At 42.6% G+C, this 15,961-nt stretch overlaps 2 protein-coding genes across 11 annotated transcripts in view; both read right to left on the bottom strand.

Annotated features, from left to right (window-relative positions):
• Nucleotides 1-10,330, bottom strand: brpf1 (bromodomain and PHD finger containing, 1). Of its 4 annotated transcripts, none has more exons than XM_085146535.1 (16): nt 9,780-10,330; nt 7,814-8,601; nt 7,253-7,442; nt 6,874-7,161; nt 5,821-6,338; nt 5,221-5,410; nt 4,913-5,044; nt 4,607-4,735; nt 4,027-4,408; nt 3,145-3,453; nt 2,743-3,018; nt 2,507-2,654; nt 2,131-2,261; nt 1,308-1,423; nt 1,062-1,216; nt 1-277 (listed from the first exon to the last, which is right to left on the bottom strand). In XM_085146535.1, the coding sequence occupies exons 2-16, from the start codon at nt 8,554-8,556 to the stop codon at nt 94-96; spliced, it is 3,891 nt and encodes a 1,296-aa protein (XP_085002661.1). In that variant the 5' UTR covers nt 8,557-8,601; nt 9,780-10,330; the 3' UTR covers nt 1-93. The 4 variants fall into 4 exon arrangements, with proteins under 4 accessions (XP_085002661.1, XP_085002663.1, XP_085002662.1 ...); XM_085146537.1 differs by lacking the exon at nt 9,780-10,330 and adding an exon at nt 9,360-9,773; XM_085146536.1 differs by lacking the exon at nt 9,780-10,330 and adding an exon at nt 9,384-9,773.
• An 88-nt stretch (nt 10,331-10,418) lies between these two features.
• LOC146494549 (serine/threonine-protein kinase WNK2) overlaps nt 10,419-15,961 on the bottom strand; it is a 43,703-nt gene continuing 38,160 nt past the window's right edge. For 5 of the 7 annotated variants that reach the window (XM_085146528.1, XM_085146527.1, XM_085146530.1 and 2 more), the window contains 3 exons: nt 14,081-14,125; nt 13,242-13,543; nt 10,419-13,132 (listed from right to left, as the gene is read on the bottom strand). In XM_085146528.1, the coding sequence (XP_085002654.1) occupies nt 12,782-13,132; nt 13,242-13,543; nt 14,081-14,125 (698 nt within the window). In that variant the 3' untranslated portion in view covers nt 10,419-12,781. The remainder of the gene's footprint in view (nt 13,133-13,241; nt 13,544-14,080; nt 14,126-15,961) is intronic. The other 2 variants (XM_085146529.1, XM_085146531.1) reach the window with 1 other exon arrangement.

Below are 15,961 nucleotides of genomic sequence, written 5' to 3'. Positions count from 1 at the left end.
CCACTCCTTGTTGCTGGCACTGTTTTTTTTCCTCTTCTTCTTTGTAATCTATGATGTAGGGCTGGGCTCTCTAGCGTTCGTGTGCGTTTGTGTTCAGTCACTGTCACTAGTTTCGCTGCTGGGGTCCCCCTGCACCTTGCTGCGGTGCTGCATGGCGCGATGATAGGCCACCTGCACTGATTTGCGGATGTTGGACTTCCTGCCTTCGAGCATCTTCTCTTTGTCCAGCTCTTGGTCGACGCCCAGAGGCACCAGCTTAGAGCGCGGAAGCCACTGCCTGCAAGCACAAGCACATTAAAGAAAAGATGCATTGGTAAATGCTAAACAGACTGGCTTCTTATATAACGCTTCTCTACCTTTTATACTATAAGCCTCAATCACCCATTTAAACAAGCACTTTTTTCTACGCCAGTGTTTTCTATTTAACATTCACACTCCGACGAACGCAACAGGAACAACTGGCGGTTCTGTATCTTGCCCAACAATAATTTGGCAATCAGGCTGGAGCAGCCAGAAATCGAACCAGCAACCCTTTGATTAGACACAGTCAGTCCAGACAGAGTTACTGTTTAGTTAAAGAGTAACTGGTTCCCATAATTGGTTCCCATGGTCCATTAATTTCTTGATTGACTTCAGAGTTTATGCACCCTGGATGCCTCCTAACAACTGCTGTGCTCATCAACTTTATAAATTTCTCCAAACTTAGCAAAACATGATCATAAGTAACTGCAGAGAACAAAGTGACCTAAAATAACACGTTCTTTCCCTTGTATTATCAAAAACCACGTTTGCCCCATTTCTGCTGAATGTTCTGTCGCTGCACTTCCGTACAAAGGCTGCAGTTTGCTTTGAACTGTTGCCACAGAGCTACTTGTGTGCAAACATCCAGTAACATCACAAGCTACCTTTGGTAGCAGATTTTGTTTTATTTTTGCTTTACACTGCTTGATTGTGTTAAAATAAAAATACAACATATCAGCAAAAAATTAGCAGGAAAAAAAAAAGGAGGTGAACTCTGAGAATGAGTCACCTCCCCCAAAAAACATCACTTGAAAACCAACCATGTTCTCTTGTTATCAAAGAAGAGGACCAGGAACAGGTGCTCCCTGGCCTCCTGGGTCATTTGCTCCCCAAGTTTCAGCACATCCAGAGGGGGGACAGGGATTGGGACACCTCGGTGGAACACCCCCTCCCTGGGCATCTTTGGGTCAATAATCTACAAGCAAACAGTAGCATGCAGAGGTTTAGAGAGCCAGTCATATTTTGACCGTAGTCTGTGCTATTTGTGTTGTTTGCCTGTGTCTCACCAGAGCAGGATATGAAGGATAGCCTCTGCACTTGGCCCAGACCAGGTCTAAAGCTTCCAGAGAAGAATAATCATCTGATGCCATCCAGCACCCTGACCTGTCCCGCCCACGCACCACTGAGAGTTGGGAAAACAGTGTCCGTTAAGCAATCTCACTTCTAGTTAAAAACACACTTTATCACACAATAACACTGTTCTAAGCAACTGTTGCTACAAAACACTTCCCTTTAATTTAAAATACGTTAACTCCTAATGCACCTGGGTGGGGAATGATACAGCTTCTCCAGTTTGAGCGGAGTATCCTGAACAAATGGTGCTACACAAATATAACACGTGACATAGTGAAGGGAGGGCACTTCCTTTGACAGGGAGTACAGGTCTTGCTATGCTGACATGTGGTGGCTGTGACAGATTACAGCAAAGAAACTGATGGAAAATTCAAAATGTTGTGTTATTTTTATGTTTTGTTTTTTAAAATACACCCACTGTTTTACGCTATCTTTAGCACTATCAGTGCCACATTGCAGAAATGATGTTCTGCTCTGACGTTCTCTCTTATAAGGACTTATCCGTCACATCTCTGTCGCTATTATTGTGTGAGAGAAAAAAAGTTTCAGCATATTTTTATCTGCAGTAATGTCTTTACGGGTATTTAAGCTTCAAGTAAAATTAGATTCCAATCAGACAAAATATGCCAAATTATTTACAGGCTGAAAAGGCAAAGCTATGTTGGGTGATTCAGAGAAAACACTCACTATCTAAATAAATAGAAACTAGCTGTGTGCGCTTTATGTGAGCTTTAGAGGTTATAAAAATGTGCTTACGGTGTGAAACACCCCTCGAGCCACCGACTGAGTAGGAATCATTTTCTGTGCCTGATGTTTCCTCGCTGCTATCTTCCTGGAAAGCGCGTGAGAACGACGCCTTTCCTCTGCCCTGCTTAGAGGGAGTCGTGCTGCAAGAGAAAACAGACAGAACTATCAAGAGGCGTATATTTTATCACAAGTGTTACAACAACTGGATGCTTCAAGCAGGGGGGGATTTCTGTTGTAAAGTTAAAACTGTGTGTTAAAGGTGTCATAAAATTTCAAGAGAGATGATTGTTAAGTCACTGGGTTTGTTTCTGCGAATGAAACCTTATGCTCACGTCAATTGGTAAAAGAACTGATTTTAAGAGTACCAGGCATAAGCATTAATCACCTGGTCCTGTCTGAAGCTGCACTGCTGCTGCTGCTGGTTGTGGACTCAGAGTCTGAGCTTGAACGAGGGAGATGAGGTTCACTTCTGTACACGCGGAAGCTTTCCGTTACTGGTTGGTTTCCTGTATCAAAGCCATTAGTTGGAAGTCCTGAAGGAAGAAAATAGAAACAAGTGAGTAAGGGTGCGACTTGGCATTTATTGTACGTTAAACGTTTATTGCAAATCATCTAATTTACCTGGCAGCAGGTCATCATTGTCACTGTCGCTGTCAGAGCTGGAGCTGGTGTGAGGGCTGCGGGGACGCTTCCTGTGCCTGCTTGGTGACAGCAGGGGGAGTTGTGGGGGACCAACAGGACTTTGGCTTACTCCTGCCCCACCATAACCTGCATCCCTGTTCTTGGGTGGGCGTCCCGGCCTTTTGGGGGGTCCAGCTATTTTTTGGTTCTTCTTGGAGAAGAGGACAGATGTCCGACGGCCCACCTCTGGAGTCAGGGATGAGGACACATTCAGATCTTGATGGGGAGAGAGGTTTATATGTTAAAACACAGGCAAATGCTTATTATTCGACTGCTATTGAACAGCAAATATCGTTTTCACTGTTATGTCGGACATTAGTGCTAATATTTTCCTAGACACACCCTTTCCACCAATCTCCTGGCTGCTGCTCTCTCCCCCCTCATCGTGGTGTCCTGCAGATGATGAGTGATGGGGGAGAGAAGAACTCCGGTCTCCTCCGCCCACAGAGTCCCGGCCCCCCATGCCAGAGCCTCCTTCACGCTGGTGTGCAAGCTTCCTTTTGATCACACTGATCTCCTTTCTTAGGGCCTTGGCTCTGCGAGACTGGCCAATGCTATGCTTCCCTGAGCTGACCTCATCGAGACGGGACTGCAGGTAATGCAGCTGCTCTTCCAGAGGTAACCGCCGCCTGTTCTCTGGCAGGAGCAGGTCTGTGCAAGGCAAGCAGAAAAAGAAGCAGTTAGAGATGTTGGAAATGAAAAGAAAATCAATCTTATAAAGCAGTCACACATAACCAGAAACAGAAAATATAAAAGTAGGTTTGTTTCCTGGTTAGCTATATATGGGGTAGACTATCTTTGAGCCAGACAGACGACAACATCAAGCTTTAAACATAAAGTACAAATCCAGCATACACAAGCACACAGGATGTATGATAATGTTTTAGCTCAACTGAAACGGAACTGCATGAATTACAAGCGCCACCTAGTGGTAGCAACATGAACTTCTCTGCACCATATTGTATGTTACTGTTCACCATTGAGCCTTTATTTTGTGACAAGGGACAGCACTGCAACCGTGTTCCAGTAAACCTAAAATGTAATTTTTTTAAATTTATTTTATAAAACACTGTATCATACAGCATATTAATTAGACAAAAAATACCTTTTAATGATCTAAAATCTTAAATCACATGTTTGTTTTTCTCCCTCCTTCTCCTTTAGCTGGTGCTTGAGGAAAAAATTATATTGGTTCCCAAGAACCTCCCAGTCAGCGACACTCACCATCTTCATTAGAAGACAACGGTCGATCTCTTTCTCTATCCCTGTCTCGCTCTCGCTCCCTCTCCCGCTCTCTGTCTCTCTCTTGCTCACGCTGGCTGTCCGGGCTTGGTTCTCGTGGTAGATGCATCCCGGTCTCGTAATCGAAGCCAATCCGTTCAGCTTGTCGCCTGGCTGTTCTTATGACAGCCCCGCCCATCTCTCTGAGCCGCAAGGCAGCACGGTAAAAGACTGTGTCCTTGGCGTTGTACTTGAGACAGTTGTTGACAATGAGCCCAAAATCGGCCTCAAAGGCCTCAAAAGTGAGGTAGCGGTGAGACTCCAGCAAGTTCCACATGGTCTGAAAGTCCATTGGAGTGTCAATATGGTCCAGGTAGTCTGGCACCTAGGTGACAAAGAAGTAGTGAGCAGACCGAGCCAGTTAAAAAAAATCCAAGCATATTTGTACAGTGAATGAAGAAGAAAGAAGGAAAGCCTAAAATACATCATGCCAGGTATGTAATATACAGACATAAAGTAGAAAAGAGTCAAATATAAGTATCTGAACATAATCAGATTTCTTGTGCTTGCATGTTGCATTTACCTCTGCCAGAGGCACAGGCTCAGTGAAAAAGTTGTTAGTGTCTCTCTCCTGTAACTGTTCCAAGGTACTCCTCAACAGCACCAGGAAGGGAGTCAGCTGCATCTCCAGCGCCATCTGCTGCACTTTAATCTGAAAACAGACACATTTTTAGCAATAAACTAACAAAGTAGTGCACAGTTGGAAGTATACAGCCTGATCTACAGAAAGGAGATGCATATTGTTCTTTGTTCTGTAATCTCACTGTATCTTGAACAAAAGAAAAAAGAAACAAAACAAATCGCTCTCTTGCTATTCTTCACATCTCACCGTCTCCCTCTTGAGCTTCTCCCTCTTTCGGATGAGCTCCACCAGTAGCCTCGCTCTTTCCAGGTCGTGTCTCAGCCTCTGCCATGCTTTTAGCTGCTCCTTTAAAGCGGTCTGTTTCTCCTCGCTATCTCTCTGCAACATTAACGTGCACAAAACCCATGAACATGTTAGAACAAATTACATTAAAAGGTATCAAGTCATGTCTGTTTATTTTTTAGCACATTTCAACACAACAGATGCTAAACGAAGTGTTTCAGGTATCAGACACCAGAATGAGACGAACACAGAATCACAGCAACAGAAATTACCGAGGAAGGTTGTGACGCAGGCTGTGGTGGGAGTGGGTCAATGTGTCGCTGCGACTGTAAGTGTGTCTGAAGCCGGCGCAAAAGAGGCACACCGTTCCGACTTTGCCTCTTCAGCGTCCAGTAGCTGTGAAGTCGTTGCATGAATTGGCTTTTCCTGGGTACCGTCAGGTTGCTGGTGATTTTGCTCAACCTGCAGAGAAGCAAATACTGTTTTAACTCTTAAGCATGTTGTAAATGTAAACCATGTTGCAAATGCACTAACAAAGGTAAAGCCTTTAAGACCAACATGTCACAAAAGACAATGATAAGGTATTTAAAATTATTTACAGTCTAAATCAAAAATAAAACAGAACAGAATGTACAATCATAATTTTTAATAAGTAAAATAATGCAATGTGACATATAAATTATTGTCTTACAATACCAAAATTAAATAGTATAAATAGACGAGAAAGAAAAAAAGTATGTGATGATTTCTTTATTTGTTTTGCCCAACATACTGCTGCACGGACAGTTTTCTATTAACAGCAAAAGGCATATATGTGCTTACTGGGCGCACGACTTTGAGGCGCAGCCAGAGCAGGTGAAGTACAGGCCTACCTGTGGGGTGGTATACAGGGCACTGACACCACTGGTGCAGCAGCTCTCCTCTCAGCTAAGATCTTTCTGGCTCTTTTCATCTTCAGCCTGGATTTGGCCTTTGCCCTCTTCACCCGCTCAGAGCTCCAGCCCTTAGAGTCATCATCATGGCCGATGCTAGGCTCGTCATCTTCCTCCAGCTCGCCCTCGCTGTTGGATGACCCCATGCTGGCCCCACCGACTCCTCCTAAAGGACGTGCTGAACCGGGGGGCGTGTGGATGTCACAGTATGCCGTCTTGCGTACGCTGAAAGAGGTACCGTTGGCCCCAGTCTCTCTTACAGGCTCCATTTTCATATAGAGGCCTGCCTGCTGGGCACAGGTGACATGGAAAGCTGTGTAACAGTTGGCTTTGTGACACTGGATGCAGGCGCCCGAGCCACGCTGTTTGCAGATGTAGCAGGTGAGCTTCCAGCGTGCAGGTGGGATGTGCTCGATGCTATCGATTGGCTCCAGAAAGACTGTGTTCGCAAAGCAGACCTGCAGAAAGGCAGGAGAATTTATTTAACTGTGATGATGTTTACAAAGTAAAAAAAAAACAAAACCCAAGACTGACTGAGCATGCTTCACTGTACATCAACTGAGACAGTATTTATCTGGCTGTTAAGTTTAACATTCCCACAGTCTTTAACTGTGTAATATCAATAATAATTATGAACTTCTTCTTCTTTTTTTTTTTTTTTTACATATCCCTTTTAAAATCAGAGTTTAGAAAATGACAGCGAGACTGACGTCAACTCAGACTGATGTTTATAAAATAATTACAACAGACAGTAAATTAATAATAGTAAATATCGCTGAAATATAAAAGGAAAGGCAACACAGATAAACATTCTTTATCTCCTCTGCCAGGTTGTTCTAAAGCCAAGGGGCTTTGATGGCAAACAGCATGAGCACCTTTAAATTTAAGTTTCTAGGATCTAAGGCTGTGAACTGGCTCAGATGAGTTGAGCTTATTCAGTTTGTCGATATCTGCATAGTGATGTCGTTCCAAATCAAACATATATGGATTTACCTCTGGGATCCAGAGGGCGCACACTACGTGGGCCCAGCGTGCGTCGTCTGTCTGCTTGAAAGCACCTCCTTTGTTTGGGCACAGAGCACAGTCCACAGCTCTGCTCGGCGACTGCAGGCACCGGCGACATAACCACTGGCCCTCCGGGATATAGGGAACGCCATAGCACTCCTGGTGTACTGCCAAATTACACATGTCGCAAAACAAAATCACGTTGCTGTTCTGACACTCTCCATCGTTACAGATGCAGCAGACGGCATCTTCGTCAATCAAGGTACTGGGGTCCGCCTGAGAGAAAGGACCACAAGGACACATTACAGATGAAAGCATTTATGTCAAGTTTGAACCATCGTCTCCTCCTTTTGTCTGATTAAAGTACCTTATTGTGACTCTCAAAGTATGACTCCTTCTCTAAGCGGTCCATGAGATACTCAAAAACCTCCTGAGGGATGGGTGTCACACCGTCACGCCGCCGCTTGTCGTTCATGATATCAAGCCAGATGTAGTCCTCTTCATCGATGTCATACTCTACCTCCTCATCTAGCTCCTCCACAGATTTATCAATGTACCTAGAGTAAAAAAAGAAAGACAGAAGAGTCCAATTAAGACGTATTCATGCAAAGAATACTTAGCATGCAAAAAATATCTTTCATTATGGTGCCAATTGTAATTCAGTGTAAAGACAAGAATAATGATGGAAAAGTATGAATCTCATGCACAGTAATCAGTAATTTCCCTGCTAATAAAGTGGGGACTGGCTGGACTGTATCAAACATTTAGGTCAGGAAATATTTATTGTATTTTATATATATATATATATATATATCCACTCAAACAACTCACTACCAACTGCTTTGCTTTAAAATGGATGTTCCTCTCAACAATCCTGCTTATAATACATATATATATATGAATTAAATGACTACATTTATTTGCAGACCTGTAGTATGATAATGGCCGAGGTGGGGCATCAGGTCGGTCTTGGTCGAGTTCTCTGAACACAGCCTCCGGTAGCTTGACTGCAGGACCAGACTGAGCGCTGTGATGATGAGATAAGCCATCCTTCTTCTTGGCTTTGCTCTTATGTTTCCCAGTCTTTGGTGTGGATTTTCCCCCATTAGAAGATGGGATATCTGAGCGGTCCTTGCCACTCCCTCCTAACTCGCTGCCCCCGGCTCCACCGTCACTACCATTACACATGCCGCCACCACTACTACCAGTTCCAGATGGAGGAGCGTCTTCTGCATCACTGTCTTCATCTGACACCACATCTATATTCTCGAAGATGCTAATGCGGTGAATGCGCCCTTGAATCTCCACCTCCACCATGCGCTGTGCCTGGGCGTAGGTCATGGTCTCTCTCCCCGGGGAATGGGAGCGTTCCGATCGGTTGGGGCTAACAGGCGTGTTCCCTCCATGACCCAGTCCTCCTCCTCCATTACCCCCGCCATCATCCGTATCCCCTGAACCAGTCAGCGAGGCACGAGGAGGACGTCCCTTCCTCTTCTTCTGAGGCACAGCCTGGGCAGGAGTTGGGTTGTCATGGTCATAGTGGTAAAGGTGATACTCAATGCCGCTGTAGCTCTTGTAGACCTTACGGCAAGTCTCCACGGGACACTCATAAGGGGGCTTAGTGGCCCGCAGGTTGTGGCAGAATGTCTTCACGTCAAAGTCCAGCCCCATTGTGCCAACAGCCACTGCTGGGACAGATGGTGTTCAAGTTTACATCTGAAACACATGAGCACAACGGGGAACAATGATATTTGTTAAAAACAACGCACATAACAGATACTGGGCACTGTCTCCCAAGAGTTGCCTTAAAGAGCCCCAGACACCAACGAAATGCACCTGTTATGGTGCAATCACGTGACCACTGCTGGTAGCAAACAAATTATGATCTGTTATTCAGTAACAGGTGCACTAAGTTCAGCGTGTTTGCTATGATCATTGAGAACTACAATCATGTAATAGAAGCAGCAAACAGTAACGGCAACAGCTACAGCTGGGCAGCTATAAACCCGAGCTCATTTGCGGTTCTTGACGAAAGAACTCAACCTTTATCTCGTTCGAACCCTTCCACCCTCTACCTCCTAAGCTAACCAACGAACTTTGTGTATTTTAACACAGCTAACGTTAGCATTAGCATTTTGCTGCTGCATTCCCCCCAAAACAAAGCTGCAGTTAGCTTGCTGGCTAACAGCAGCTAGCAAACAACAACACTGGCCACTACGTAAACAAGCACAGTTCAAGAGAATAACCCTACAGCACACGAAGTAACCTTACAAACTAGCCACGCTAGTCGCCATTATTATTAAATACTGTTCTTATTTTTTATTGTAACCTTTGCTCGGTATTTCATTCAAGCTCAGTAACGTTTAAATAGAGTGCCAAACTGTAGTTGTGTCCCCTGGGCAAACGCTAGCCTCGCAAATCAAACCATTACAGCGCATTCCAGTATAGTTAATATTAAAACAAATAATACACACATGAATGTTTGGGGCTATACACACCGCAGCCTGGCCGTTCAGACCCCAGTGTTTCCCTCCACAATGACCTCACCCTGTGAATTTCTGAGGCAAAATGACAGCCTGGCTTCCTGAAGAGGATGTGTGGAGGCTTTATCAAACTAAGGTCCATCAAAAGCGTTCCTTCTCCTCCCTTAAGCCAAAATATCAGCGAAATCGTTTTCTCTGTGACGAGAAACAGCCAGACATGATTATTTTTTTCCGCAGTAGGGCTAACACCAAGGTCTGTTCATGTTGTCGGAGTACGGTGGGTTACTATGGATAACACCAATTACTGTAAAAATACACACACAGTCATCTAGTGTGACCTTTTTTAAGCCAAACATGGCCCTTTTCGCCATTTAAAGCTAATACTTCTGATCTAACGTTATAAACACTTACTACTCCACGTTCCTCGAGACCTGCGTGCTTCGGAAACCTCACAGCAGCTCACAGCGGTTGTTGTAGATTGATTTTTAATTCATTAAATAATCCCAGCAGAGCTCAGAAGAGGCGTAGGTACAGAAAAAATGTTTTCATGAAACCATATAATAGCCAAAGAATTTCATTGTGTTGGGAATAATTCAGGAACTCGGTTGAACAAAAGGGGCAACCATTACTGTAACGCTACGACACAGATGCGGGTCGACAGATTCGCCACACAAAGCGGGGTCTTATTTCTCCACTTTCTTTCCTGACTGTAGCCTGTTAGAACATATTGAGCGAGATTTTGTAATATTATTAACTTAATCTCTTTAAAGGGTTTGTTAAAGTATTTATTTTCCTTGCCAGGGTTTGTACTGTATGGTGCGAATCTGTAGCGTCTGTTCAAAGACGTCGAGGGTGTGAAAACTCGAGCCTCACAGAAACACCTCCTGTCCGTCGTAAAAATATAATAATATAATTCTGAGTATTTATAAACTTATCAATTTAAATAATAAAAATGAAAACTCTTACTCCATGCTACTTACAAAAAGTAAACAAATTATTTATGAAATACACGGAAGACACTAAAAATGCAAATAACAACGAGACATGCTATCAAGCATAAAATATTTATTTCTCTCTCAACATACAGTCTGTGATAAGAGTGCAGCAGGATAGGGTGGGGTAATGCAGTGGGACATACAGCAGGCAAAAAGCAATCCCACAGTTTGAATACAAGCCTTTGACAACCAGTGCATATTCACCAGGGGGCAATGTTGTCCACAGAAGAGCGAGATGAGCAGAGGGAGAAGGTGTCAGAGCTGCTTTCCCATCTGTGTGTATCAGCTCTTCATTTCATCAGTGCATCCAAATGAATATGCCATAGAGTTGTTCCCTTCTCTGCTCTCCAGTAAGTTAGCAGCGAGGGAGGTGGAACAAAACATACCAGATACAAATGACAGAGAACAGAAATCTCTTACTACTGGAAGTATTTCACCAAAGCAGAAGACTCTGCATAATATCCTATAAAAGTCCAATTCAAACCGAATTGATGGAATAATATACTTCAAAGCAACCCCTCCTCCTCATCCAATACCACCACCACCATCAATATCATTTTCATTCAAAAACAACAACAACAAAAAAAAAAACAGAAAAACAAAATGTACAAAACAAGAAAACTGTACAATTCACAGCTTAGCAAGATTGGTGGTGATGAAATCTTTCAAATGTGCTGTGGAGATGTGAAATTTCTAACCATAATAGCAATAACTGTTAAGCTTTGTGGAACATGAAAAGTTGGCCATGCTCATCGGTGATATAAAAGTACAGATGGGTGAAACCCACTTATATACAGTGTAGGAACTCTTTTAACGCAGAATAAAAGGAGAATATGTGTTGTGCAAATCTCCCACATCGAGTGTCGTTTGCATTTTGAAATATATCACTGGAAAGAAACTAGAAAACAGAGCAGACATCAAAAGCAACGTGTGAAATGAACACATCAAAATTTCATTCGGCAATAACACTGCTTCATGAGTGTTCCATTTGTTAATCTGAGGAGTCTTATTTTTTTAGTGCCATTGTATGTGAACAGAAAGCCTAACTACACAGTAGGATCACCTTAACAGATGATAGCAGCATCACCAAAAAAAAGAAAAAGAAAAGCATCAAACATCAAATAGGTTGAAAACATCAGAGCTAACTTGTGATTGCACACAACATTTTACATACAGTGTACGCTGAGTACTAGCAAAGTTGAAAGAACATTTACTGGAAGTGAATTCAGTTTGCTGCGTGGATTGTAATCTTTATACTTTGCCCGGTAACTTCTGTCTTCTGTCTGGTGCTTGGTGATTTGCGACGTTTGTTCAACTTTTTAGCTTGCTCCTGTTGCACACATTAGAGATAAGGCTTGTGGCAAGGCCACGATCAAAGCTTTGTTGAGGGGTTTAAATTGCACTTTTGAGCCTCAAGCCTTCACATATTAATCGCTACATTCTGATCAGAACACTTCCGGAGGCATATACTGTAGAAAGAACTATGTACAGTATGTATGGCTCTGGACACCGCCTTTCCTTTGAGCACAAAGCTACAACACTGCCAGCTCTTGTGCTGTCAAATGTATCAGCTGTCCTATCAAAAAGAGGCTGTGTCCTGCTGAACCATTTTGACCTGAATGAGTGGATTTTGGCTGCTGGCATATTTTTTTTTCTCCCTTCCCTCATCAGTCGTACATTAACCGTTTGTTTCTGAAAGGCATCGGTACGTCTCACCGCTATGGCATTCCATCTGTCACAGGGGTGGAAGGTAAACAAGAGTTAAAACACGATTCTGTTATTTAAATAAGACTACATACTGTGATGACAGTGCAGTAACAGAAGGGCATTCATATGTAAACCGAAAAAAATAAAAAATAAAAATTGCAATGTATTAAAAACTCAAGACTGCATTCAAGCTACATTAAAATAATATAACTTGGATGCAGACTTGTGGTTTTTTTTTCTTTTTTCCAAGAAGAAAAAAAAATATATAAATTAATGTTCAAGGCACTACATTCTTTCCAATAGATTCATCATACTGTCCTATTATTGTATCTCAAACCACTGGTATTTGGATTCCAATGTAGTGTTTAAAGTGTACTTAACCCAGAAAGGCAAAAGCAACAAGAAAATTGCAGAATTGAAGAATAAAATGAAATATGGATGTTGTGACCACACATAAAATGACTAGTATGGCTGAGTCATGACTAAAGCCAAAAAAGTATTCAAACATACTTACTTAACATGTACTGTATAATATACACACATATCTACACTCACACACACACAATTTACTACAGATTAGTGTTGCATGAAGAATCAACACTTTTCTCATTGTATTTACATGATGGGATTATGTACATGTGTTGCTCTGAACAGAGCAGAGTGGAGCTGGACTGTCTTGCAAATACACACTAATAAATTTTGGTAAGCAGATCAAGTAGTCCTTGTGGTTTTTGGACATGGGCCATTCTCGGGGCTGTGGATAACCAGAGGGTAAGCTTGAATCTGTGGGTTTGCCATTGTGCCATAGGGCATCATTCTTGCTGCACCAAGCAAGCCTACAGGGACCACAGACCCTACAGGACTGGGCAAGCTGGGCCATCTCTGGGGATAAAGAGGACCGGGAACCATCCCAGCATAGGAGCCTGCGGGAACGAGGTAACCAGGTGAGGGTGCTGTGGATGAGTTTGACGATAGGGTTGCAGGTATACGAGGGCCTAAAGCAGCAGTCAGGGGGCATGAAAGAGGCAGCTGGAACTTGCCGGGACCATTATGACATTTCATCTGGAACAGAGGGGACAAAATATGTGCACAGACTCAGGCTGACTCATGCTTACATTAAGAATGATGAAGTACAGCTCCTAAACTCTCAGTCACTCTCTGTTCCAAATACCTCACGAGTAACTGCTCCCATCGGTGCTGCACCGCCTTCCAGGTCTTGCCGACGCCTCTGCTGTTTCATCTGGTTCAGGGAAGGTCGTGCTTGACTGGCCACTGCTACAGTTTCCTTTGTCCAGTCATCAACCAGTTTGTGAAGATCATCAGTAAACGTGCCTCTCTTGTTGTTGCTGTTGTTGGTCTGGACCTGAGCGAGACGTGTGAATGGCTGAGGAGAAGGTGAGGATGTTGCTGCAGAGAGTGATGGCTGAGTCTGACTGGAGGCTGTTTGAGCACTGGTGGTGTTGAGAGAGGACCCTGAAAAGACACAAAGGTCTTAAAATCTGCCTAGTTAAAAAACAAAACAAACAAACAAACAAACAAACAAACAACAACAAAAAAAAAACAGCTGTCAAATCAATTGGCTGCTGTATGGCAGAATTAAGGACAGTTTCACAAAAAAATCCAAAAAAACCTGTAATGTCACCTTTCATGAAAGCCACGTTTAAATAATCCTCATCATTCTGGCCAGGCTAGAGCAAAATGAGTGTACAGGTAAAGTTGTGACACATATTTTGCCAGCAGCCAAAGGATTACAACATACATGTCTTTCATGAACAATTAAATAAAAATGAAATGTTTGATATGCAAGCAGTGACAAAATCCAGCAACCAAGACATGTAGGCACACTGCCATGCAAAACATGAAACAAATTAATGCAACAATCTGTTGAGTACCCACGTTTAAACAACGGAGACATTTTCAAGTGCCAAATTAATTTCAGAGAAAAAAAGGACTAAAATAGTGAGGACGAATAGAAAAGACAGAGAGTAAGAAAGTAAATGAGATAGTTACTACTACTGCGTTCTTTGCCTAGACATAGTCGTTTCAGAGTGGACCCTATAAAAAGGTAAAACAGCACAAGACAGAAACAGTTAGGCCAGGACACACTGCACACCACAAGTAGGTGGACAAGCTGCTTCAAAAGCACATTCAGCTATCAAAACAACTGAGGAGAGAGAAAGAGGAAAAGGAGGAAGAGGGGTGTAAAAATCAGTGAGGACTAGAGGAGCAAATCTAGGTGTTCTCTTTAATATCATTTGAAGAGCTGATTTTTAGAAAGTGTACAAGCCTAAAAGAAATCACAACTTGCCTTTACGTGTCATGTTGCATGTTTGTTCCTGCACATTTATTGAACTTTTCATGATTATATTTAATATGGAATATATCAAAAATATTGGATAGAAATTTGGAAAAATGCAGCTACTATCGTATAAATTTCTACTTTTTGTTTGATCATTGGAATAACGGATGATTTACTGTTTCATTAACTGGTAGGGAGAAACTACAAAATGTGTAACATTGAGAAAGAATATTGGAGCCTGGATTTAAAGGGAAGCAAAATTATCCTTTTGTCGATGTGAGAATGCCTGTGAAACAAAATATGAAACCAAAACAAATAGAATTTAACCAACTGAAAGCACACAGATACAAGCTGGAACTCGTCAGAGTCAGCAATTAAAAAGAAAAAAACAAAAATCCAAACATGCAGGTAACTCAGGAGAGGTGAAAGAACAAAACCATAATAATATTGATGATACAGCCCTTCATATGGCGGAGCAAGTCTCCATCAGTGCCCTGCCTGGCGCCTGCACCATGCACGTCTTCTCCATCCAAACATGAGGGACAGAGAGAGCTTTCCTCAATCAAAGCATAGGGCCCTGCCTATTAGGGAAGGGTTGGTTTTTTTTCTCTGTGTTAGTATACACAGGATGGCAGACTTAGTGCCTCGACTCGTCTGTATGTGTGTGTGTGGGAGGGGGTGTTACACAATCAAAATTAATCGTGGATGGAAACACACAACAAATAAATACGGTATAAAGAGTTTGCCATTCTCTCTCAGATGCACACACACATACACAAACACACTCACACCATCGTGTATTAGGCCCATGTTTGGACAGGACTAGGCATTCACAAGCTCCAGCGTGCTTGTGGGGTCTATTTTTGAATGCCAGAAGCACTGCACAAAGCAACTGTATGAAGAGCAGGGGGCAATATATTTAAAAATTAATAATTATGAATGTAACTGCAGTTCTGTGAATTATGGATGATTGCCAGAGGAAAGACTGTAAACTGACATAGGTACCTACAACATTAAAGTTATTGCAGCCTGGATTTTGAATATAAGAGGCAGCACACCCTAGAAATGTTTCCTTTTCAATCTTAAGGTCAACTGGATGCAATCTGGGTCCTCAGGGACACTGAATTCATAGAAATAAAGCTACTCTTTGTTCTACTTCCTTTCTCCCACCGACTAAATACAGATCACAGTACAGCACTGGGTTGGTAAGATGGTTGATAACAATTACATGTTGTTTCACAGCTCTCTTTCTATCTGGGAAATATCCCTCTGTGCAAATGAAACACTGGAAAAACTGACTGCATAGAAATTACGCTCTACTTCAGTGCACAGAAATTATTTTCAGCAATTTGAACCTGCAGATCTCAACACCCGCACAAAGAGCCACACGTCTGAGTCATGCTGCACTTCTTCAGAAAAATATAATCAAAAAAGGCTTTAATTCAAGCTGAAAATATACAACACAGCCAGGAAAGAAAGGTCACCCTGCACGAATGAATGAATTGAAATGTCTTTATATTTTTCTCTGAGATCCCCCAGAGTCAGGTAATTCCCACTTCTATATATAGCTGCTGTAATCAAGTCACTTTAAT

Source organism: Neolamprologus multifasciatus, chromosome 20 (assembly GCF_963576455.1).
Source record: "Neolamprologus multifasciatus chromosome 20, fNeoMul1.2, whole genome shotgun sequence".
NCBI classification, from domain to species: domain Eukaryota; kingdom Metazoa; phylum Chordata; class Actinopteri; order Cichliformes; family Cichlidae; genus Neolamprologus; species Neolamprologus multifasciatus.
The sequence above is the reverse complement of the archived record's forward strand: the minus strand, read 5'-3'. Positions and strand labels throughout refer to the sequence as shown.